This window comes from Prionailurus bengalensis, chromosome D1, assembly GCF_016509475.1.
Source record: "Prionailurus bengalensis isolate Pbe53 chromosome D1, Fcat_Pben_1.1_paternal_pri, whole genome shotgun sequence".
NCBI classification, from domain to species: Eukaryota; Metazoa; Chordata; class Mammalia; order Carnivora; family Felidae; genus Prionailurus; species Prionailurus bengalensis.
In genome coordinates, this window is record NC_057346.1 from 53,954,909 (window position 1) to 53,981,048 (window position 26,140).

At 43.4% G+C, this 26,140-nt stretch overlaps 1 protein-coding gene across 2 annotated transcripts in view; it reads left to right on the top strand.

Annotated features, from left to right (window-relative positions):
* Positions 1-5,490: 5,490 nt before the first annotated feature.
* The window catches only part of GAB2 (GRB2 associated binding protein 2), a 190,735-nt gene continuing 170,085 nt past the window's right edge, over positions 5,491-26,140 (top strand). The window contains exon 1 of one of the 2 annotated variants that reach the window (XM_043580126.1): positions 5,491-5,778. In XM_043580126.1, the coding sequence (XP_043436061.1) occupies positions 5,704-5,778 (75 nt within the window). In that variant the 5' untranslated portion in view covers positions 5,491-5,703. The remainder of the gene's footprint in view (positions 5,779-26,140) is intronic. The other variant, XM_043580125.1, reaches the window with a different exon arrangement.

Here is a 26,140-nt window from a genome sequence, read left to right on the forward strand (position 1 = left end):
TGTCAGAAGAAGGAAATGTAAATCTATTGAGTATTGCTCTTGTCAGCAGGAAAGAAATGGAACTTAACTACAGAGAAGGATGGCGGGGCCTCCTCTGGTAGGCTGTGTGCAGTCATATGCTAGGGATGGCTCATACCAACCCATGAGCGCAGACAGTGGTGAAAAATTTTGCAAGCTGGTTGCTAAAAAATAGCATTATTAAAATTAAATAATTTTAAATGGAAAGTAACAAGAATCGGAGAAGATGGGAGACAGATTGGAACTCTCATACATTGCTGGTAATGCAAAATGGTGTAACCACTGTGGGAAACAGTTCAACCATTCCTTAAAAAGTTAAACACACGGGTGCCTGGCTGGCTCAGTCCGTAGAGCATGTGACTTTTGATCTCGGGGCCATGGGTTTGAGGCCCACGTTGGGTGTAGAGATTACTTTAAAAGAAAAAAAATTAAGCACAGAGTCACCCTATGATCCAGCAATTTGACTCCTAGGTATATACCCAAGAGCAGTGAAGATGTAGGTTCACACAAAAACTTGTACACATATGAATGTTCACAGCAACATTCATAGTAGCCAAAAAGTGGAAACAACTGAAATATCCATCAACTGAAGAATGAATAAATAAAATGTGATACATCCAGTTAAGGAAATATTAATATTTGTAATATTGCAATATTTGCAATAAAAAGAACTGATGTATGCTACAACATGAATGGACCTTGAAAATGTTATAGAAAGTGAAAGAAGTCAGACACAAGAGGCCATGGATTCCAATTATATGAAATGTCCAGAATTGGCAAATCCATAGAGACAAAGTAGATTAGTGGCTGCCGGGGGTTCAGATTAGGGGAATGAAGAGTGGCTGCTAATGGATATGGAATCTCTTTTGGGGGTAATAAAAATGGTCTAAAATTAGATAGCAATAACGGTTACATAACTCCGTGAAATACTAAAAACTGAGCTGCACACTTTAAAAGGGTGACTTTTATGGCATATGAATGATACATTAATAAGTTAACTCATAAACTTACAGTTAAATAAATTATATGAAAAACAAAGGGAATAAGTAACCAGAACTATCAGTTACTAATCCACTACATTTTCCTGTTATCTCTGCTCTGTCTATTGTATCTTTATTTTGGAAGTACTAAATAAAGATATATTACGAGCATCCCTTAACTGTATTCATGAACATAAAGTCTATAGCTTGAAATTGGTCAGGAAGGTGGGGAGGGTGTAGTATTAGCACCACAAAAATTGTCGTATACTACAAATCAAGGCTACGTCCACTACAACCACCAGTGAGCCAGGTTTTAAACATTTATCAGCACAACACTGGTTGTATGGATCAGATAACCATTGTGGGTACCTCTGGTAGAAATAAAATGAGATGGTCTCCTGTGGCCTTTGGATCCCCAACAAAAATACTAGCAAATCTGCAAAGCCACCATACATGCATTCATTGCAGAAGAAAATGACATTTCTGGTCAGCTGTTAGAAGAAACTCAACTTGGACTCAGGAGACATATGTTCTCCTGTTTTGCTAGTATTGTGTTTGGGTACAAGGGGCTAAGTGATAGAGCGCCTGTAGTACTGTCACAATGAGGCCAGATATCAGACAAACCACAAATGATTTAATTCTTAGCCCCAGAGAGGAGAGTATCTGGGGAGTCTGCACAACAATGTCGGGGTTTGGAAACCAAAAGTTAACACAGTTTCTTCTCTGGAGCCTGGAGATAGGAGTCAAAAGGTCTAAGGAGCCATTGTTTTTAGAAACTACCCCAGGATTTCAACCACCTGTGAACATGAAACTGCATAGGATTACCTCCACCTGCTCAGCCCCTTCCATGAGACCAGTCACTGTGGATTTAAACACTCTAGCTGCTTATAAGTACCTTCACAGATCCTGTTCTCTGGTGTGGATGGATCAGAGACTTCTGGATGCTTCAGGAGTCCACAGCTCCCAGTTGTCATCCATTAAGGGTTGTTTTTTTTTCATTCTCACGACATTTAGCGAGCATTGATTATGTGCCTGGCACCTTGCAGAGATGCTTTAGGGATACCACAAATGAGGACGACCCAGCCCTGCTCAGGTATTTGCAGTACAGTGTGATAACCTAATTTATATATGTGTGCAATGTGAATTCAAGAAAAACATGAACAACTGTGCTGAGGTGTGGGGATGGTGAGTTTTAAGGAAAGGGGTCTTGACATATGTTCAAGATCCAATCCAAGGTAGAAGTTCTCTGAAGGAAGTAAGAGGCCATCATGCAAAGTATGGTTTGGAATACCAGGGCACTTTCTCAGGGACTTGACAAGTCTTCGTTCCCGGGAGAATATGATAAATCCACAGCATGGTCTCTGAATACAGTGATGTACCACCCTCACCAGTGTCTGCAGAAATGTCCCAGAACCTTACTGCCCCAAAGCAATTAGCACAAGTTCTAATTTTTCACAAAAGAGAAATTGGGAAACGGGACTTGCTCCAACTTTTCCCATAAGAAAGTTTATTTCCAGAATATCTAACACTGGGTGTAATGTCAAGTAACTCTCAGACGTTTAGCAGCTGCAGACAGGGAGGAAACCACACTATTAGGTCCTCAGCCACACCCCAAGCCCACTTTCAGATCTCTGTCCCATCCAGATGCCAGAAATTGATTTGAGTAGCTCACAGTAATTAGATGGAACTAAGTGAGCTCAAAGCATCCGGGGTTAAAGTGGCACACACCTCAACATTCATGAGAGTCCAGTGTCCTGAAAGTCACCAGCTGAGGTGGCTCAGCTGGCCACAATGACCTTAGCAAGCAGCACTCAGCTCTGAAATTAACCTGTCAACTAAATTGAAGGGGAGAAAAGGCTAGGCTAGGACACAAACATCCATCCCCACCCCCGGTCCAATCACTGACGTCAAGCTTGGCGTGGGTGGTATTAATCATGCCAGCCTGGTGTGCAGTTGAGGACAGCTCTCCTTCCAGCCCTTCCAACCCGTTCCTGGGACCGTTCCATCAGCCATGCACCTGCCGCTGGCCACAAACCCTCAACTCGCAGACAGGCACGGATGCAGGCTGTTGCTGACGACACTCAAAGCCAGAGTGCACCCTTTAGAACCCAGGCTTGGGTGGGGGAGGGGCGGGAGCAAACCCTTGTGCCCATGCTTTCTTCCCAGGTGTGCAGTTCTCTAATCTCTGCAATGCTTCCTCCAGAGAAGCTCTTGCCATGAGATGGTCATTTCCTGAGGATTTAATGAGAATATAGGATTAATGACCCAAAGCACTCTTTGCAGCCGGTCATTAATTCCCCCCAGGAAATACCCATGGTCTTTAATCAAAATTGCCTAAATTATAGACTAGTGGTGCATGTCCTCACAGGTTTGGGGGCTGTTGGGGGCGGGGGCTGTCATCCCTACTGGTTCCAATAGATGGCGCCTATCTTCGTGTAAATAAACCACTCCTAATTCATTTCTCACTTCTCACCAGCGAAAACCAGAGGGCATTAACAACAACAAAAAACAGCACGCAGTGGAGAGGACTTAGTGAAGGCCTAGACAGGAACGTTCTGTTCAAGGGCTGTCCCCAGGCCTGGCACACATCTCAGGCTCAGAAGACTGAGGCACACCAGGGTGCAGCCAGAGACCTTAGCAACAGTCCAGCCTCCTGTGTGCAGCCTGAGCTGGGTGCTGGCAGCTAAGTAAGTAATGAGAAAGGTGGGGTGAGGCACCGAGCACCGAGAAGAGGCCCTTTCTGTAGGCTTTGGGGAAGGAATGGGATGTTCAGAGAAGAGTTCTTGAAGCTGATACAGGTTTCCCAGACTATCCACAAGTTTGCTTTATGCCCCTTCACTTTTACGAAAGACCTACATTACTGCTTGTTTTGCTCACCAACAGAATTTTCACCTTTTGGTGATGGTAATTGCTTCTTCACTTTACCCCATTTCAGCTTACCAAAAGGTTTCATGGGAACACACCCCCCTTGGACTGCAGGGGTAGGGGGAAACCTGTACTCTGTAACCGTTGTATTTCAAGGCCCCTCCTTTCATTGCCCACAAAACACCAAACTTTTCTTTTTCCACATGGAATTGTAAATAATGGGGAGGAAAGAGTCTTTTGCAAAACAATTTAAGAGCTTCTGGCAGAATGCAGCCCAACGCCCAACTAACCATTGCTGAATCTGCTGCCAGTCTGTCTTGAATCATACACCTATCAAAGGATATGTATCAGAAGACTACTCTTCTAGGGAAAGATGAGGCATATGTATGCCTGACTTGCATCATATACCTTCAGCTGCAGACAATCCATGCAGATCTCTCAGACTGCAATCCCTGAGACTTGGCACTATGACTCAGATGTGAATGAAGTCAGAAAGATTGCTTTATTTTGGTTGGGAGTCGCCGCCTCCTGATCGATTTGGCAGGCTTGAGTATTTTGATATTTGTCTCAGGGCTCCAAGGTACTAAAGCCAGAGGTTAAAATGGCCATAATTCTAGTGGTGGCCCTTAAATGTGGCATAAGGATCGCTCAGTCAGAAAGCTAAGGCAGCTCCGATCCCAGCTGTAGCCTGATAGTTCTGGCTCTACATTCAATCCAGCAGGATAGTGAAATGAGGGTGCAGGGGAGCTGACTTCTACCTCTCATGATGCTTAGAAAAGCTGGCAGATAGTAAAGGATTTGCTTTTACAAATTGATTAAAGTGAGTGAACTTTCTCCAACCCAGGTATAAAACCAGAACGATGTCCAACAGCTTGAAACAACTAGCTTCACTGAACAGAAACTGGAAAATGGACAAAATAGCCTTAGTCCAACGTGGTGTGGAGAGTGTGAGATGCTGTGTCTCCTACTTACCTGCCCATAGCACACTTCTCTATGGATGAAATGGATTACGACCCACTTGGCTCTCCATTGTACAGGCTTTGGCACTTTAGGCTATCTGTAAAATGGGAATAATACCGCTCGCCCAATTTGTAGATTTGTGAAGACAAGTAAGTAAACAAGGAATGTAAAAGCGCCCAGCACGTATTAGTCTGTTTTCATCTTTGCTTCTCCCGCCAAGGGGGTGCGAGAGTTAATGAAACTCTTGCGGGGAAGCGGATCACTTATTTCAGCCAGAACCTGACCCACTGAAACCTGAAACTCAGAGTGCATAGGAAACGCGAGCAGCCCTCGGGTCCCTTCCTGACGACCCTCTGTGAAAAATCGATTCTCGATGGAGGGCGCGCAGACCCTTCCCTTCACCCCACCCCCGTTCCCACCAGGGGCGCGGCCGCATCCCCGGATTGCTGTTGAAGCTTGCGGGCGGAAAGCAAGACCCGGGGGCGCGGCTGGCGGCTGGCGGCCGGCCGCCGGCCTCGGCGTCCGCTCAAACCTCGGGCTTCCCGGGTCCCTAGAGGCAAGGCGGTGTTTGCGTCTTTGAAGGCGGCCCGCCGGGGGGCGCGGCGGGCTGTGGGCGTGGCGAGCGCGCGCCGCCCTTTTTCCCGCTGTGGCGCCCCCACCGCGGCCCGGCTGGGAGTGCGCGCGGGCGCGCGCGGGGAGAGCGGGAGCGCGCGAGGCAGCCGGGCCCGCGCCGCGCCGCCTCGTCCTCGCCCCGCGGCCGCTGGCCGCCCCGGCCCCTCCCCTCCCCCGTGAGCTGCGCACCGCCGGCCGGCTGACCCAGCGGCCCGCGTCCGCGCCCTTGTCAGCCCGACCCCGCGGCGGGCTCCAGGCGGCCGGCAGCATGAGCGGCGGCGGCGACGTGGTGTGCACCGGCTGGCTGAGGAAATCGCCTCCCGAGAAGAAGTTGAGGCGCTATGTGAGTGCGGGCGACGAGCGGGTGCGGCCGCCGAGAGCGCGGGTGGAGGGCGCCCCGCGGCCTGCCCAGGGGCTGGGGGCTCCGGGAGGGGCGTCGCCGACGGAGAGGGCGGGCCCTGGGGGCCCCGGGGGGCGAGGAGCGGCCCGCGCGCCCCGCGACTCGGGGCTGTGTGGGGCACCTGCACACCTGTCACAGGTGCGCGGCCGAGGGGCGGAGCGGGCGGGCGGGCAGGTTGAGGCTGCGGCTGCTTCTTCGCCGGGCGGGCGCGGCGGCAGCGCCTCCCCAGCCAGCTTCCCTGTAAACTAAATACGGTATCGAAGTTTGTATTGATTGTTTTGGAGACCGAGAGAGTTGATTCCCGGGGCTGGGGGACCATAGTAACCCCGAGCGGCTTCAGCCTGCAGGGCTGCGGGAGTGGGCGGGAAAGGGGGGCGCAGGCTGCGGGGCGGCTCGGTCCGGCCCCCACAAAGGGCGAGGCTCCTCACACCCTTTCCCCCTTCCCTTTCTCTGCCCGCCCCTCCCGGTGACCGCCTGCTTCCTTCCAGTCCACAGCCTCTGCATCACGGGCAGCGTCAGCGGCATGTGCAGCTCTTGTATTAAGTGACTCATTTGTTTGTCCCCCTTCATTCCGTATGTCTCTCACAGACATCCCCCCACCCCACCCCACGATGGTGACATTGCAGTTTGGTCTGGTATAACTGGCCGGGATTTTGTGTCGTCCTTGGTGCCTGGGGTCGGGAGAAATCAAGGTTCTCAGTTGCCAGGTGGTGCTGACCGACGGTGTTTACCGAAATCGCTGGGACAGCTTCTCCCTTCCAAGTGAGAAACTGGCAACATCGAGCGAGGGGAAGGTGGGATACAGTCTGGTGCCGCCTGGTGAAGAGGTCTGGCTAACCGCCCCTCTCGTCCCCCCCCCCCCCCCCATCCAGTGCCTTGCCTGGTGGGGTCAAAGTACACGATGGTAGTAATTACAATCAACTCTGGGCCGTCTGCAGGCGTTTGGAAATGGAAGTAAGGTCGGTATAAGGTGTCAAGGTCTCTCTTCTGTTCCGTTTTCACTTCCTTTGAAATGCCCTTGTTAAACTGACTCCTGGTGCTGGCCTCTCTGGGATCATTCCCACAGCACGAAAGTGAGCTGTTGCCTTCCAGCTGCAGTGCATCAAGGGAACTCCGAACAGACCCTGCCCTCCGTCAGCTGCACCAGTGGCTGTCCATGGGGGGAGAGGCAGAAGCTTAGCAGAGTTTCCTGTCTTGGCTCCCCAGATCAGAACCGAGGGACTTCTGGCCTCTGGATTGAGGAAGTGACATTCTGTTTTTCAAAGGAAATGTTGTTGGGGAGTGCAAGTGTGTGTGTGTGTATGTAAATGAAAGCAGGCTCTTATTTAAATCACTTGCTGGGAAGACTCTAACAGTGACTTTTCAAAGTGGACCTAGATTTAAAATACAGTAAAGATGAGGCAATGGAGGGTTCATCTCCGTTCTTACGTTCGTTTTTCAGGGATGTCCAAGGAGCCAAAGCATTATAACTGCTAAGAAAGAAACGTTCCCCCTTTTCAGAGTTGTATCAGCTCATTAGGAAAGGTGAATTTTTATATTAGGTTAAGGATGAGTAATTTACTATGGATGTTTTTATAATTATAAAAAACAAAACAAAAAGTTTTTGGCCCCAAAGAGCTTAAGAAAGCTATCAGTTGAAGTGTAATAACATACCAGCTAGTGGAATAGAGTATCCAGTGACAAATGTGACTCTTAATTTTCGAATTAGAGCACTACCCTAAAGATCCTTGAAACTTTGCTTTTGATACAGTTTGCAAACAGTTTGACGCCATATCTCTATTTGATGACTACTTCAACTCTATCACCCAGACTCTCTTTACGACCCATTTCTTTGGTATTTTTGTTCCCAAGCAACTTTAGCTCAAAAACAAGTTTGGAGGCTTTGGGGTCAAGCAACTTTTTCACCCACTTGAAGTACTTGACATCCTACAGTCCTATGATGACCTCACCCGCTTTCCCACTTCCTTGCAGCTCCAGCCCATGGACATCTGATCAAACTACTAACAACTTCTCTTGGGCTTGGGTGTAATGTGTTCCGTTGATATGACTGGAACTGAGTGCGAGCTCAGTTCTCTTAGTTGAAACTGGGCTGAGTTGTCTAACCCCAAGCTCTTGGAGTTAGAGTCTGCCTTTACATCTTTTCTTTTTGGGCGTTGAGAATTTCTGCACCTTGCTTTAAGGTGAAGCTTTGCCAGTTCCCTGTGTTCATTAGAGACCCAAATTCATTAGAATCAAACTAGGAAACAAGTTATTTCCCAGCCTCGTTACTAAACACACACCCTAAAATAGCTGCTTATTCTGGTATATACAATAAAGTCTCCATTTTAAGAATATATCACATATCTGAGATCAAGGGAAAAGAGAAGTTCATGAAATAGATTGCAACTATTTACAATGAATTTTAAAAAACCTCTCTCTAATTTGAAGAGGTGGTAGGTTGAGGGAGGAAAAAACAACTTGAAGCCATAGCAAATGTTAGCAGAGATTAGGTTTAGGGATGTTTTTGTCAGCCTTTTCTAATTTATTAATCATAAGAAGATGTAAAGATCTATTCAGCATTGCTGTGCACTTTGGGGGAATTACAAAAAGTGACCTCTGGAAAATGGTGAGTATTGCCTCTGGACCATCATCATACGGTTGCAGTGGGAGGCTGGCGGGAGGAACAGCCCTCCCATCATGCTGTAGTGTGCATGTGTATGAGTGTGTGTGCATATACATGCACACACATATATAAGGCAGAAGCCAGATTTTCTTGAGGAAAAACATTTTATGACCTACACTGCTCTGTAATTTTCTATTGATTTCACTGGGGTAAAAGACAAACTATGGACAGCCGCACTGCCCTCTAGTGGCTAATTTGGAGAAAATTGTGTAGTGATTCTAATGAACAACTGCTTTGAGGAAACTAATTGTTTATTTTATTAAGTCAACTTGCTTATTAAATATCTGTATCTCTGGATTTGATGCTCGGAATAAAAATTAAGCCATCCTGTCAGTCTTAGCAGATGACCTTGCCTTCTCCACCAAGAACATTGAAGCTATCAGAGGGTAGCTGTCTGCACATACTGCAACCAGATTTCCAAATTTACCTGCATCTGCATGATTCCTTTCCTTTTCCCTACTTCTTAGAGTAGATGAGGTGCCCCTTCTAACTGAGCAATCCTGCTACCTGTGCTTTGGATCATATCCCGTCCTATCTGTTCAAGTCATTATTACCCTTTCTGTTATGGATATTCTGTGTCTTCCCCTCTCTACCTATTTCTATCCATTAACATGTAAACACACTTCCTTTTAACAAAATCCTCCCTCAGTATCCCATCCTTTCCTTCTCACTGTGCTTTCTGCTTTTCTTTAGAGCTAAGCTTCTTCATGGTTGTTTATACTGTTTCCATTTCTCCTCCCTTCTTGTCAGTTGGTTCCAGTCTGAAACCTACTTTGTCATTTCACAAAAGCTGTTCTCTGAAAGGTGCCAGTGATACCCAGGTCACAGAATTCAGAGGTCTGTTTTTTCACTGCTCATTTTAATTTCTTCACCGCTTAGTCACAGTAGACCACTCACTCTTTCTTGAAGCACCTTATTCTTAAGTGATATGATAAATGCCTGACTTTTCTCCCTTGTGTTTTTGTTTTTGTTTTTGTTTTTGTTTTTGTTGTTTTTTGGCTACTATATGTCTCTTTTGCTAAATTGACCCTTGTTACCCAATCCTTAAAGTTTGAAGCTCATTTATGGTCACAGTGGCTATGGTCTAGGCTGTTTTCTCCTTCTCAGTATTTTGTCCATTCTCCTGGCTTCAGTTATCATTGCATGCGGGTTGTTATCAAGTTAAATTTCCATCCCAGAGTTGTGTTCTCAACTCCAGACCTGCATATACGGTTGTTAACTGGACATCTCTACTCGAATGTCTCCCAGTCATCACAAACTCACCACACCCAAAAGTAAACTCTCATTCTTCATCCCATATCTGCTCAATAAATGGTGCCACTGACCACCCACTTGCTCAAATGTGAAACCGGAATCAGCCTTGACTTCCTGTCACCCACTATTCCACATCTAATTGTTCACCAACCAAATCCACTAGTGCTATCATCTTAATATAGTTTTCTCTACACTTCTCCCTCCCCACTGCCATGACTCTTAATGTTGTCATTTTAATAGCTGTCTGTTGATGGCTTACTTTGTGGCAAGCACTGTGCTTAGACCATTGATCTTTTAATCATTTTAGCCCTATGAGGAAGGAATGTGACTTGTCCAGCATCACCTGGCTTTGTCCCAAAGCCTAAGCTTTTGTTGTTGTTGTTGTTGTTGTTAATTAAACTTTTACTCTGAGGTAATCATAGGTACACATCTATTTGTAAAGATAGTAAAAAGAGATATGTGTACTCTTTACTCACTTTCTCCTAATGGTAACATTTAGCAAAACTATAGTGCAATATCACCATCAGGATATTGATAATGATAGACTCAAGATACAGGACATTTCCGTCACCACGTGATCCCTCATGTTGCCCTTTTATAGTCCCATCCACTACCAAGGCATTCCCACCACACCCTTAGCCTGTGACAACCACTAATCTGTTCTCCATTTTTATGTTTTATTATTTCAAGAGTCTTATATAAATGAATTTGTAAGTTTGTAACTTTGAGGGATTGGCTTTTTTCACTCAGCATAATTCTCTGGAGATTCATCCAAGTGGCTGTATATATTACTAGTTCATTCTTTTTAATGCCCGATAGTATTCCATGGTATACATGTACCATAATTCATTTCTCAAACTTACTGGTTTTAATTTACACTTTCTTATGGTAGATGATATTGAACATCTTTTCAGATGATTATCAGCTGTATGTCCTCTTTGGTCAAATGTCTTCCTTTAAGTCTTTTGTCCATTTTCTGTAAGAATTGTTTGGTTTTTGGTTTTTGGTTTGTTTGCTTTTTTAAGTCTCTATTCCCCCTGTGGGGCTTGAACTCAGGACCCGGAGGTCAAGAGTTGCATGCTCCTCCGATTGAGCCAGCCAGGTGCCCCTGGAGTGTTATTTTTCTTATGGTTGAGTTTTGAGAGTACTTTGTATGCTCAAGATACTAGTCCTTGTCAAATAATGTGGCTTGCAAATATTTCCTCCCAGTCTATAACTCGTCTTTTCACCCACTTCACCGGGCTTTAGGAGAGCTAAAGTTTTTAGTTTGGATGAGATCCAGTTTATCAATTTTTCCTTCTATGAGTTGTACTTTTTTTTTGGTCAAGTCTAAGAACTCTTTGCTGAGCTAAAGCTGCAGAGCTTTTCTTCTTTTCCCTAAACATTTTTTAGTTTTAAGTCCATGATCTGTTTTTTAGTTAGTTTTGTAGGAGATTTGAAACTTTGAGATTTTTTTTACTGTTGTTGTGTATTTTTAGCAATGGACGCCCAGTTGCCCCTGCACCTTTTGTTGACAAGGCCATGCTTCCTTTATTGAATTGCTTTTGCATCTTGGTCGTAAATCACTTGGGCATATTTGTGTGGGTCTATTTTCTATTCTCCATAGTTCTACTGCCAATACCACATAGTCTTGATAACTATAGCTACATGAGAAGTCTTAAAATCTGGTAGACTGATTTCTCCATTTTATTCCTGATCAGGTTAATCTTAATTTTTTTTTTTAAGGTAAATTTGAAAAGTCAGCCTATCATTAGAAAATTTGAATAATACTAAAATACAAATAAAAGTTACCTGTAATCCCATTAGTCTTGAATTTTTCTTTAAATTTGTCTTTTCAACACGGAATGTCAGTGTGACAAATATGTTAGTTTAATAATTTATCAAGCAGTCATTATATGCCAAGCATTCAAGTTCTGGGACTATGCAGAAGAAGAAGAAAAGGCTTCCTGGAGAGGTGGCCATGACTAGAAGTAAGCCAAAAGAAGAAAGTCTTCCAGACACTGAGACCACAGACAGTGGCGGCCAGTGGCAAAGAACTGCAGAGTGTGTGCAGGGACACTAAAGAGAGTTTGGTGTTGCTGGACCATCTACAGGGTGATGCAGATAATGGCCTTTGAGGCTGAAGAGGTAGACAAGAAAGAACCTGTGGGTTGGAGAACAAGGGAGAGTTATAGATAACCGACAGGTACATGAAAAGGTGCTCAGCATTGTTAATCATCGGGGAAATGCAAATCAAAACCACAATGAGATATCACCTCACACCTGTCAGAATGGCTATAATTAAAAAGAAAACAGTATGGAACCTCCTCAAAAAATTAAAAATAGAAGTATCATATGATCCAACAATGCCATTTCTGGGTGTATATCCAAAGGAAATGAAAACAGGATGTTAAAGAGACATCTGCACTCCATGTTCATTATAGCATTATTCACAATAGCAAAGATATGGAAACAACCTAAGCATCCTTCAGTGGATAAATAAAGAAGATGTGTGTGTCGTGTGTGCGTGTATGTACACACACACAAGAATATTATGCATCCATGAGAAGGAAGGAAATCCTGCCATTTGCAACAACATGGATGGACCTTGAGGGCATTATGCTAAGTGAAATAAGTCAGAGAAATACTGTATGATCTCACTTATATGTGGAATCTAAAACAGCTGAGCTCATAGAAATAGTAGAATTGTGGTTACTGGAGATTAAGAGCATGGGGGAAGTAAAGAGATACTAGTCAAAGGGTACAAACTTCCAATTAAAAATGAATTAAGTTATGGGGCACCTGGGTGGCTCAGTCAGTTAAGCGTCCAACTTCAGCTCAGGTCATGACCTCACAGTCTGTGAGCTCAAGCCCTGCATCGGGCTCCGCGCTGACAGCTCGGAGCCTGGAGCCTGCTTCAGATTCTGTGTCTCCCTCTCTCTCCGCCCCTCCCCTGCTCACACTCTGTCTCTGTCTCTCTCTCTCAAAAATAAATAAACAAAAATTAAAAAAAAAAGAATTAAGTTCTGAAGATCTAATGCACAGCCTTGTGATTGTACTTAAAATACCATGTTGTATACTCAAAAGTTGCTAAGAGAGTGGATGTTAAATGTTCCCATCAGAAAAAAGAAATGGTAATTGTGTGATGTGATAGAGGTGTTCGCTCATGCTGTGGTGGTATGTCATAGTGCGATATACAAGTGTGCCGAGCCAATGTTATACCCCTTAAACTTACACATGTCAATTAGGCCTCAGTCAAGTAAAGATAAAAAGAAGAAGGAGAAGAAGAAGAACAACAACAAGGGAATAGGAGGTCTTCAGAAATAAGCAAATCTAAGATTTGTTCATCCTAAGAAGCCAGAGCTTTATTACAACAGACTCTTTGAGTGTTTAAATAAAATTTCTGTCTGGTCCACATTCCTGGGACAGATAACCAGGCGGACATTCCTTGAGCGGCTTTCTGTTCTGTGGTCCTAATCACTGGATTGATTCTGTGATAGTGTTTAACATCAAAGAGACTGCTCTAACCCAGGGCCGGTCTCTGAGCTTCTTGTTACTAGCATTGGATCACAGTTCCTCATTTGGAATCAGCCACATGCCTATCAACAGATGAAGGAATAAATAAAATGTATTTTATATAAATATATACCATGGAATATGATTCAGCTCAAAAGGAAGGAAGTTCTGACACATGAACATTCTACAACATGGATAAATCTTAGTGACGTTATGTTAAGTAAAATAAACCGATCTTGAAAGGACACAAGCTATGTGATTCCGCTTATATGAAGCACCAAGGAGTCAGATTCATAGAGAGGGAAGGTAGAATGGTGGTTTCAGGGAGAGGAGAATGGGGAGCTATTGTTTGATGAGTACAGAGTTTCAGTTTTGTAAGATGAAAGCAGTTCTGGGAGATGTGTGCTGATGATGATAGCACAACAGTGTGACTACTTCATGCCAGTGAACCGTGCACACTTAAAAATAGTTAAGATAAATGTTAGGATACGTGCATTTTAGCACAATTTCAAAAGAACACAACTCATTAGTGAAGGGTTAGTACGTGGCCCAGCTAATACTTCTCATCCAAGGGAAAAGACAGGATAGAATCCCTATAGCCCTGAATGCGTATGGAATGTCCTTTCAGGGATATCTGAGGACCAGAGGCAGTAAAATTGTACAAAGCAGGAATGCACGAATGCACGCCTGCTGCTTTGCTTAATGAAACAACTTTGATGTTGCTTTCTATTTCTCATTGGCCTTTCTCAAGCAGGAAGGGAATAATGGAATATGGTAACCTCAAGCTTATAGGAAATGCTGAGAAATAAAGGTTCCCGAGCAGGCTATTGCCTTCATCCAGTTAATGTTGACAAGCATTTATAGAGTATGTTTTGTGTCCTTTGTCTTCCCAAAGGAATAAATCAATTCTCAACACTGGCTTCAAGGAACCAGCAGTCTAGGGAGACCAGAAGTGTACATGTGAAACAGAGCAATGCCCTTGTATAGAGATATATGGTCCAGGTAGCAAGGATTTTCATGAAGGCAAGAGCTCTGGGCATGGAAAAAGATGGCAGGGCTTCCTGGAGTAGGAGTTGTGGATGTGAGTCAGACTCGAAACATCGGGGCCTAGGGATGAGCACTGGGTGTTGTATGGAAACCAATTTGACAATAAACTTCATATATTGGAAAAAAAAAATAAAGAGAAACATCGGGGCCTAAGAAGGAACATAGCAGTTAAAATGGGAAAGGGGCAGTGCACATGGGGTGGGGGGAGGCAGTGAAATTCCATCCACAGTGGAGTCTTTAGTGGAAATCAGTGGTTTGAATAGTAAATAGCCGTGGGGATAGTCCGTGAAAGACCTTGGGTGATAGAATGACATTTATTAATAAAGCACATCACTCTAACTCCGTGAGTCTCTGCCTCTCAGATAGCCACTCCTTCAATGGGAAATGTCAGTCGTGTGTTGACATTGTTTGTATTCAGAAGATCTCTTTGTATTTCAAGGGCCTTTGGGTCCCTAAGCAAATGACTTGATTCTCTGAGCCTATATCCTTGTCTATGAATCTGGTGTACTGTTTCTTCACAGGGTCTGAGAATTTATTAGGATAACAAGTGAAAACAATCTTAGTACAGTGTCTAGCCCAGGGTAGGTATTGAATAATGGAGGATGTGGCAGGAGGGGCTGGTGTTGATTTGCAATTGTTAACCCTCTCATAGGAACTCCGAACGTGAACATGAGGGTCTTCACGCCTTTTCAAATTTGGGCCAGACCTGAATTTTATATAATATCAGAATGTAAGTGGAACCCCCAAGCTAGATATTCTGTCAACTCTAGGGAGTTAATCCTTTCCTGAAAGGAACATCTCACGGCTCTCCTGATATCAGAGAAGGGAAGCAGAAGAACCACACGGTTATTTTATTTGCCTGAAGCTGTCACTTGGACCAGTCCCCGGGGAATGAGTGTGTGCTAGGGGATGTAAGATCAATGTGTGAGATTCTGGAGCCCGATTTCAAAAATGTTGGAAAAACTTCCCAGTAAGTGGTAAACCCTTTAAGCTCAGGTGTCTCCTTACCCTCCAGGAACCCCTGAAGTGAGCCCTCTTCTTGGCTTGTTTTTATGGTGTTGTTTCATAACCCCGCATTCTTGCATCAGGCTTGTATCAGTCTCCTTTTGCTAGATTACAAGCACACTACCTGATGATATAAGCTTCCCACTTAGAGCTAGATGAAGCCTTGTCCAGTACTAGCTACAAGGAAGGCAAAGTTGCCGTCATTTATTCTTAACAGCTACCTCCCCTGCCCCCCAGCTTTAAACTTGTTTCTTTTTGTTCATTGGCCAGTTGTGAAAAATAAGAGAGTGAGTTCCATAGTACCCTTCAAAGCAGTTAATTAGGGTATTTTTAGTATCATTATGAGCTCATGTATTTAGATACATTTGATGTGTTTGAATCTTTTCAAGTTGTTTTACATTTTAAAAGATTTTACTTTTAAGTAAACTTTGTACCCAACTTGGGGCTGGAACTCACAACCCTGAATCAAGAGTTTTGTGCTCCACCAACTGAGCCAGGCACCCCTCTTGGTTATTCTTATTGATGTGCATGTTGTACAATCTTTAGCCAGTGACTGAAGATATTTAGGTTGGCTTCTCAGTCCCTTTGACATGATCTTACTAGTATTCGATGGTTTGTTATCTGGTGTGACAAGATGTTTCAGGTTTGTTTTGTACATTGCCTGATCCAGACCTGAGATTAGCCAGTTCCTCAAAGAATCCTTTTCTTTCAGTAAAAATGTTATCCAGAAACTCACACGGGCGTTAAGGGGCTCTTATTGCTTGCTGGGTTGGTCATACATATAATTTTACATGGTTATAAGCAACATGAACTGTCACTTGTATTCTGCTTCCCCTGCCCCCACAAGCTACCACTGTGAATATTTTCACTTCTACATAGTATTTTTCCCATTTTTAGTGATGAAAAATTTCAGTCATACACAAAAATAAAGAAAATGGTTTCATGACCACCAATTCATAGTTTGAAATACTATCAAGGTTTTTATCATATTTGTTTTATCTATCCCTTTTACTCTTTGTTTACTGGAATATTTTAAAGCAAATCCTGGGCACGTACATAATAAGTCTTAAAAAAAATATCATGCAAGTGAACGTACCATATCTTATATACACATGTCCTCTGGTTAGACATCTGTGTTACTTCCACTTAATTCACTGTTATATGCTGTACAGACCTGTTATAGAGGTGTAATTTCTGAGAATTTCATCCCAGCTGATGAGCCACAGCATTTGGGTATCATACACTATCACTGCAACTCACTTGGAAGATTTTCTTGGACTGGCTATCAGTGTGTCTTTCCTTAGCCTGCTTTGGAAGAATGTTCTGGTTGGAGCTCTGCTGGCTTGCAAAAGCAAGGAAAAGTGTTAGGTTTTATATATAGTAGACAGGCTGATATCCTTGGGAGGATTATAGGAATGAGTCTGTTGCTTTGATCTTTTGATACAGTTTTCTAGAGGAAAAAAAAAATGGATAGGTGTGTATACTGTATACTTCTTTGGATACCAGCAGAGGCTACAATGTGTTGAGTTTAATGCCCTTTAGAAATCTTGCAGGGGGGTGCCTGGGTGGCGCAGTCGGTTAAGCGTCCAACTTCAGCCAGGTCACGATCTCGTGGTCCGTGAGTTCGAGCCCCATGTCGGGCTCAGGGCTGATGGCTCAGAGCCTGGAGCTTGTTTCGGATTCTGTGTCTCCCTCTCTCTCTGCCCCTCCCCTGTTCATGCTCTGTCTCTCTCTGTCCCAAAAATAAATAAACGTTGAAATCTTGCAGGGATGCCTGGGTGGCTCAGTCAGTTAAGCATCTGACTTGGGCTCAGGTAATGATCTTGCGGTTTGTGAGTTTGAGCCCTGTGTCGTGCTCTGTGCTTGCTGACAGCTCAGAGCCTGGAGCCTGCTTCAGATTCTGTGTCTTCCTCTCTCTCTGACCCTCCTCTGCTCATGCTCGTGCTCTCTCTCTCTCTCTCTCTCTCTCTCTCTCTGTCTCTCAAAAAATGAATAAACATTAAAAAAAATTTTTTAAGTCTTGCAGAAATTACTATCAATAACAAATGGTAAGAGTGTACAAAGTACATAGTATTCTCCTCCTAGTTTATAATCTTGCTGGGGAACATGCCTGAATTAGTATGTCAGGCAGTACAAATGGCAAAGACAAGTGCTGCTGGAGCAGAGGAGAGATGGCTCTCGTGTGGTCAGTGAGTTCAGTTTCACAGGACCTATGTTTGTATTTTACTTGCTGGGTAATCTGCCATTTCACATTTCTATGCTTATTTCCTGATACATTCTTGGGACTCATTTCACGTGTCACCTTGTGGCCGCCTTTGATCCTGCCCTCCCCATCAGAAGCCAGCCTCTTCCTGGCTCTTGTGTTGTTATTTATGCCCTAGTACCAGTGACTGTTGGTTTAGCTTCTGGAGAGCACCCCATTCTTAGTTCACCCTTGTAGCCCTGGTACCTAAAGCACAATAAGTTACTGGTTGTGGTAGATAGAGCATGCGACCCCTGATCTTAGGGTTGTGAGTTCAAGCCCCATGTTCGGTGTGGAGCCTACTTAAAAAAATAATGAGTTATTGGTTGACTAGTACTTCCTGTGCTTTTAGGTTTTGAATAAATATTACTTTAGGATTGGTTATGTTTCTTTGGAGACAAAAAAGCTTGAGCTGAAGTGGATTGAAGGTGCAATTCTTTTTAGCAACAAGTTTTGAGAACTTTCATAGGATAGGCTATTAAAAATTTATTTTTCTGTAATACTTAAATTTCACTCATAGTCAAGTTACTGCAAACACAGGATTACAAAAAACAAACAGCGATATGAATAAAGAGCGCCTGTAATACCCCTACGATGGTGTAAACATTTTTTTAGTGTTTCCCAGTCTGTTTTTTTCTATATTTGTATGTGCTTTGTACATTTACAAAGAATAAGACCGTATCACCTCTTGTGTGCTGCAAGTTAATACACTGAAAATATTTCCCTGTGTTACAAAATAGTCTTCTAAGGCATGGCTTTTATTTTTATTTATTTATTTATTTATTTATTTATTTATTTTAAACTTTTTTTTAAAATTTATTTTTGAGACAGAGAGAGACAGAGCATGAACGGGGGAGGGTCACAGAGAGAGGGAGACACAGAATCTGAAACAGGCTCCAGGCTCTGAGCTGTCAGCACAGAGCCCGACGCGGGGCTCGAACTCACGGAGTGTGAGATCATGACCTGAGCTGAAGTCGGACACTCAACCAACCAAGCCACTCAGGCGCCCCTAAGGCATGGCTTTTAATGGCTGCTTCAGCAAAGTAACATAACCCAACACTTCTCAAGTGTGTGGCATATAAAGACACTTTAAACATCTTTACAGATTTTTGGTGTTGAATTAAATGATCTTTATTATTATGTCACGAAAGTGTCCATAAACAAAAACTGAGATACGAATGTACACTTACTAGCTCTTCTGCAATTACAAAACCAAAGTAGATTAACAAAGCTTCAGAACCAATATACTTCGCATTAACAATAGTGGGTATTTTGCTGAAATTAAATTGCTCCTTGAGATGTGAATATGGCCCTTCCTCCTCTGGAGCCTGTCTGTTCTGTGCCCCATTCTTCTCTCTCATCTCATTTCTGTGTTTGAACTACAGTGAAACTTTGGTCTGTTTAGGAAACCGTTGGCTTTTAATTGGTATGACCACATTTATATACCATCACCTCTGTCTTTTCTCATTAGCCATTAGTGTATGAAAATTAAAAAGCATACTTGATATTAATAGGATTATGAATGCAAATGCTGGTAATCAAATAGCAGCATTCTCTGGTAAGATGATCATTCAAATGATCTAGATTATGTTTATATATTTTAAGATCACCCTTAAGGTGAAATCTTGAAAACTGTTTGAAATGGATTTGCACATCCCTGGTAATACGCCGCTGGGCCCTATATTGAAAAATCCTGGTGTGCTGTAAAAGGCGTGTCCTCTGGGATTAGTCCTGGGTTAGAAGCCAAATTGAGCCTCCCACATGCTTTGCAGTCTTGAGCAAATTTCTTTGTTTCAGAGCTCTGATTCCCTAATTTGTGAAGCGGAGATATGGTAACTTTAACCAGTTAATTGAATAATTTTAACTCAGAGGGGTATAAACATGAATGCTTATCTTTGTCCAGTCAGAACTCCCAATCGTGCTTTATCAAGATCTTCTCCTCTACGGGACAGATCACTTGATACCTTTGGCAGAGGCCACAGCCTTCTGGTCACTCTGGGTTATTGAAAGTCTACCATTTTAAAATTTCAGTATAGCCATTCGAAAGCTTTTCCTACTCCTATTACTGCCCAGACTTGTGGTTCTGAAGATATGAAGTGGAAGAAGGTAGATACTGTTTATTTTTATACTCCTCTTCTCTGTTCCTCCCTTTGGAGAGTATAGGGATGGGGGAGGGATGGTCTGGGATACTTCTGCTCTGCCTGTTCTGGGCTCTGCCTCTTCTAGGCTCCAGTTCTGGTGTGTAGGGATGGGCAAGAGGGAAAGAGACAGGGATAAGTGTCTCTCTCTCTTTTTTAAGTTTATTTAGAGAGAGAGAGAGAGAGAGAGAGAGAGCGAGCGAGCGAGCAGGGGAGGGGCAGAGACAGAATCCCAAGCAGGTTATGTGTGTCAGCCCCAACTCAGGGCTCAAACCCATGTACCATGAGATCACGACCTGAGCCGAAATCAGGAGTTGGGTGCTTAACCACCTCAGCCACCCAGGCACCCCTTAAATGGCTGTCGTTGGGTTCTCCTTGATGGCATTTACTGTTACCTGACCAGCACTGCCTGTGTGCGTGCTCTCTACACTTATGAGTTCTTGAGAGGGTAGGTTCTCTAGACCTGGAGAAGAAACTGGTGTTAAGTTCTTTCAGCCTCTGTCAGGCCAGTCCCTCCCTTTATTGTACCCCACAGCTGGGCCCCACTTGCTCATTTAACAGCCCTCTTGGGTGGGGATTTGATAAGAGAACTCAAGGCCAACAATTTCCATGGGACTGCTTGACCCAGGGGACTCACATTCATGCCAAACAGTGGGGGAATAGCATTGGTGCCCCTTCTCACTCCATTTCCCTTTTCCCTGTCCAGAATGGCACAGGGCAGATCTGTAAGTTAACTGCCTGAGCAGATAATCACTAGGCATTATAATTTTTAAAAATTCTTGCCCCAAGCCTTTTTTTTTTTTTGGCACCTCTAACCTGTGTAATGGATTCTCTTAGAAGAACCCTCCGTAGAGAGAGTACCACCCCAAAACACAGCACTACCTGCTAGGGCATGGTTTCCCCTCCTCCTCTCTACTCTTCCTTTGTGTAGTGTGGAGGGGAGAGAGGGCAGTGCAGAGGCACAGGTGATGGTTTTATTAGCAGGTGTCGTACTATAGCTTCTTACCAAATTCTTGAAATAGTCCAGCCCCAGTTATAGACTGCTGTCTTTACCTTGTGGGAAATTTACCTCCTCTCTAATCTTAGCTGTGCATTCTCTTTGCTACTTTTGGGAGCAGTGGGAAAAGCCTCAGTCAACATTCACTTATATGTCTGCCTTATAGATTGCTATAGTATTAAATATGATAATGCCAGGCACATGGTGAGCACTCTGTAAATGGTAACTGTTACACTTAATGCAGTACCAAATTTATTTGATGCTAACGTTTGGCATTTAGGTAGCTTATTATTTTTTGCTATTCTAAATAATGCTGTGATGATCTTTGTAGCAAAGATTTGTATTCTTAAGATAATTCCTATAAACGGAATTTCTAATTCAAAGAGTGCAGTTATTTACAAGTTTTTGATACATTGTATCAGACTGCCTCTCAGAAAGGAGAAAGTTTTAGTTTCCCTGATTCTCCTCTGATACACATGGTAAATTTTTGAAAATACTTCACAATTTGACAGGTAAAAAAGTAGTTCCTTCTTCTAACTTTGATTTCTTTGCTACCAATTTGAATGCATTTTCACATATTATGGACTCATATTTTATAAAGAGTTGCATCTTCAAATGATAGGTACCTTCTGACATAAATGGTTGCTATAATTGGGAAGGACGACTGTGAGTGGCTTTGGGTGTGGTAAGAAGGGAACTTGGAATGACCTGAACAGGGAATTTCCCACAGTAGGGAGGGAAAAGATTGACCAGACCTGACCAGACTTCTCTTACTTAGCCATTCCCTTCCTAGACCTGTTTAGCTCTGATTCCATAGATTCCACCCCCAGGCAGCCTTCTGATCTTAATTTGGAAAGGCCTACCTAAGATGTCACCTACCTCGTGCCGCTTCCTGATTTACTTCTGATAGAGATTGTCTTCCCACATCATCTCATTATGCCTCCTTACAGCTCTTGTGACATTGCTATGTGACTGTGTTTTTAGATCTCTCCCCTTAATTATGTGCGCTCCTCAAAGGCAGTCATTTTTCGTTTTTAACCTAGAGTTTGGCACATAGGCACTCGAGCAGGAGATAAGGCGATGAATAGGAATCTTCCTTGCTCTCTGGTAACTCACAGTTTGTCAAGGAAAATAGACATCTAAACTTACTAAATATCATGGAGAATATTCTGCTACACTAGAAGTTGAGCAGCGTGTTGCAGTGAAGGGGGGGTACGACGAGTGATTCCACTTGGAGTGGAGCAGAATGAGGGAGGGCTCAGGGAATGTGACAGTTGAGGAAGGCTTTGAAGAACGAGTAGGAGTTCATCAAACAGATGGGCAAAGAACCCATCTGGTAATGAGGACAGCCTAACTAAGGATGCAAGCACGTGAATGTTGAGGGAAAGTGTTTGGATGGGGAAAGGATTAAGAATGAGGTCCAGGTGGCCCACTCTGTTTTCCCTAGGGACCCCAGTGTTGTTACCTTTACTCACCATGATCTCTTTGCTTTGCCTGGAATTTCTTCTCTCTCCCCTGAATCCTTGGACCCTATCAATCATTCTGCAAAGCTACTGAGTACCTCTTGTTTACCATATGCCAAGGGAAAGAGGCAAAATTGATTTCATGGACAGCTCTGAATGGCATCATGGGAATGTCAGCCCCGTACTGAGAATATAGACAAGAGAATGATGTCTTACCAAATTCTTTTTGGACGACCCAGATTATAGCTTTTTTCTTTTTTTTTAATGTTTGTTTATTTTTGAGAGAGAGACAGAGTCCGAGGAGGAGAGGCGCAGAGAGAGAGGGAGACATAGAATCTGAAGCAGGCTCTAGGCTCCAAGCTGTCAGCACAGAGCCCCATGCGGGGCTCGAACTCACAAACCATGAGATCATGACCTGAGCCGAAGTCAGATGCTTAGCTGACTGAGACACCCAGGCACCCCCTTCATGGCCTCTTTTAATGGCCCAGGCTTAGAAGTTACACAGTGTTACTTTTGTCATACTCCAGTGATTGAAGGAGTCACAAGCCCACTCAGATTCACAGAGAGGTAATACAATAGACTCACAGCCTCTTGGTAGATAGAACATCAAAGAATTTGTGGCCGGACGCCTGGGTGGCTCAGTTGGTTGAGCATCTGACTTGGACTCAGGTCATGATCTTGCAATTTATGAGTTCAAGCCCTGAGTTGGGCTCTGTGCTGACAGCTCACAACCTGGAGCCTGCTTCAGATTCTGTGTCTTCCTCTCTCTCTCTGCCCCTCCCTTACTTTCTGTCTGTGTCTCTCAAAAATAAATAAACATTAAACAAATTTTTATTAAAAATTGTTATTAATTTTTTTAATTTTTAAATTTTTTAATAAAAATTTTTAATAAAAATTTGTTTAATGCTTATTTATTTTTGAGAGACAGACAGACAGAGAGAGAGAGAGAGAGAGAGAGCATGAGTGGGCGAGGGGCAGAGAGAGAGGAAGACACAGAACGTAAAGCAGGCTCCAGGCTCTGAGCTGTCAGTACAGAGCCCGATGCGGGGCTTGAACTCACGGACGGTGAGATCATGACCTGAGCCAAAGTTGGACGCTCAACCAACTGAGCCACCCAGGCACCCCAACATTAAACAAATTTAAAAAAAAAGAATTTTTGGCCATTTTTAAATCTGTCATAATAATATCTTAATTTTTCACAATAAACAGTCTCCCGTGAATCTTTCCAAAATTCAACTTCCTAAGAAGAGCTCTTTGAGTAAATACCTCATCTTTCAGAGTTTTGCCCACTTCCCTTTCGCCACCCTAAAATCTTGTTTGGTCAGGGCAGGGACTTTGTCTGCATCACTCATCTCCAAAACCTTCTCAGCCTGGAACAGAGTCTGAGAAACAGTTGATGCAGAATACCTATTAGTGACTGCTTAATAAGAATGCCTCCCATGTCTTTGTGTGAGTATCTACGTGGTGTCCTCTGCTTCATTGTCCAGTTTGGGATGTATCCCGGAGTTGTTTGTTGAGTTGAAACTAATTCTGTTTGATCTTTAGGCATGATGTGCACAAACCCCCCATGGAGGTTGTGATGTGTTAGCACAAAGTTCCTGTCCACTGAGAACTCTGCTTTCACAGCACACCTCTGCTGGTCTGGCCATCTCATAATAACTTCTGAATGCCCTGCCTGCCAAACTCGAGCTTTCGGGGGTGAGCAGGGCTGCCCCATGTCCATCTTTTGGCCTCTTCCTGCTGCTGCCTCCAAGCCTTATAACAGCACAGGGCTGCACAGTGAACTTTAGTAGCCTGAAACCCACCCCATGTTATGTCTGGGATAATGAGTCTTGAAAATTTCTGAAGCTCCACTGCTCCCTGAGTTGAACCTGCTTTGATGGGAAGGAGGAGCGTGTATGCGGGGAGAGGGTATGTGAATGAGAATCGTGCCTTTGTTTACCTCTTGTGCCCCTTTCCTTCCCCATGGGGCCAGAGGGGCAGGCTTCTCTGCTGCTTCCCCTTCCTAGGCTAGGGCTTCTCCCCTGTTACATCCCCCTTTCCAGCTCCAGCTGGGCTGGTAATAACTAGGAGGCACTTGATGGAAGGAGTACATGAAGAGAAACTGCTCCGCCAACAGCAGGATACAAATTAGGAAACATGTCAAAAATACTGAAGCTCAGGTAAAATTATATTCTTTTGAAGCCCAAGTACAATTACCTAAAAACTAGTGACAGACTTGCTTCCTTCCCCCAAACCGCATTTTCACAGCGCCAGTACCATAAGGGTTTGGACACTTTGTATCAGGAAGATGTTGTGGGGCACCCTCAGGACTCTGAAAGAGTGCTGCCCAGTCCTTGTTGCCGACTTCAAGGAGTGAATTCTTGAGCCTCGGTTTTCTCTTCAGCAAAATTGGCCTATGCTGCCAGTCCTCTGACAAGTTTAACATGACTGTTAAATGAATATTTGGATGATTTGCATGGAAACCAGTTTCCCATCCTCGTGTGCCTAAACGTTCCTAACACGGAGTGTTTCCAAATGATGTGAATTCAAATGCCAGCCTTCTGTGGCCTAAGTAAATCAGAACCTCTGAGGGATGGGGTCCATGGATGTGTGTTAAAAAGTTAATTCGTGTGACTTTGTGTGCCCACAATGGAAAACCTCTGCAAAAAAATAAAAAGACTAGAAATACAATACTGTAATAATCTGAGAGTCTTTTTATGAGATTGTCTGAGTCTTCTGTTGAAGATGGGTTTGACCAAGTTAGATATCATTTATTTATAGCTTGCTCTTGTGGCCCCCAAAGTAGTAATAGCCTTGCCAAGCCTGGTTTCATAGATTCTAAACCCTTTGTAAACTGAGAGGGCAGGTACAAAGTGCCTCCTTATTTACATGGGCATTCGCAGCAGAGTTTTCTGTTAACTGGATTTGTGATTGCTAAGCTCTTAGCCCATAAGTGTTGTGCTCTTTTCGTTACTGAGCTTGGTGTGTGTGGTGTTAGTATAAACCAGCCACTAAAGTTGCCTGATCCTGAACTAATGCATTCTGTGGTGGTGGATACAAAAGGATCTATATTATCCTGAATAGAACTAAACAGTATTATCTTGTCCTTGTACAAAGTTATTGTGTAACAAATGCCTGAAACGCTTCTGCCAGGCATTGTGAGAAACTAGAGTGTTCCAACAAGGAGTCCTAATAAGCTGATAGTCCGTGACCTGTGGGGATTTGGGTAGGAGGGATAATCAGAGGGCCTGCAACTTTAGAGAGTTTCAGCTTTTTTCTTCAATAACAGCTTTGTTGAGATATAATTCAGATACTGTAAAATTCACCATTTTAAAGTGTATAATTCAGTGTTTTCAGTATATCCGAAAAGTTGTAAGACCATCACCACTGTTTAACTCCAGAACATTCTTATCCCCAAAGAAAACTTCATACCTAATAAGCAGTCACTCTCCATACCTTCCCTCCCAAATCCCATGGCGACCACTCTTCTATTTTCAGTCTCTACAGATTTGCCTACTCTGAATATTTCATACAAGTGGAATCATATAATATGTGGCCTTTTGTGACTTTTTTTTTTTTACTTAGCATAATGGTTTCCAGGTTCATCCATGATGTAGTGTTTATATACGTCATTCCTTTTTATGTCCGAATGATATCCCATTGTGTGAATATATCACATTTTATTTAACAAGTTTAATATGATTGTTAAATGAATGCTTGGATGATTTGCGTGGAAACCAGTTTCCCATCCCATTCTTCCTAAAGGACCCAGTGGAATTGCTAGGTCATGTGGTAAGTCTGTGTTTAACTTTCCAAGGAGCTGCCAAGCTACTTGTCTCAGTTTTTTTTTTTTTTTTTTTAATAATAAGAATATATTCACACGCTATTTTTGTACTTACAAATCAATTTTAAATTACTTTAAAAATAGAACAGTAAGTATTACAGGGGATGCTAAGAGTATATGCCCAGTCCTGATTGTGTTCTCTGGAACTTGCCAAGTTCTGCTGCCTTTATAAAAAA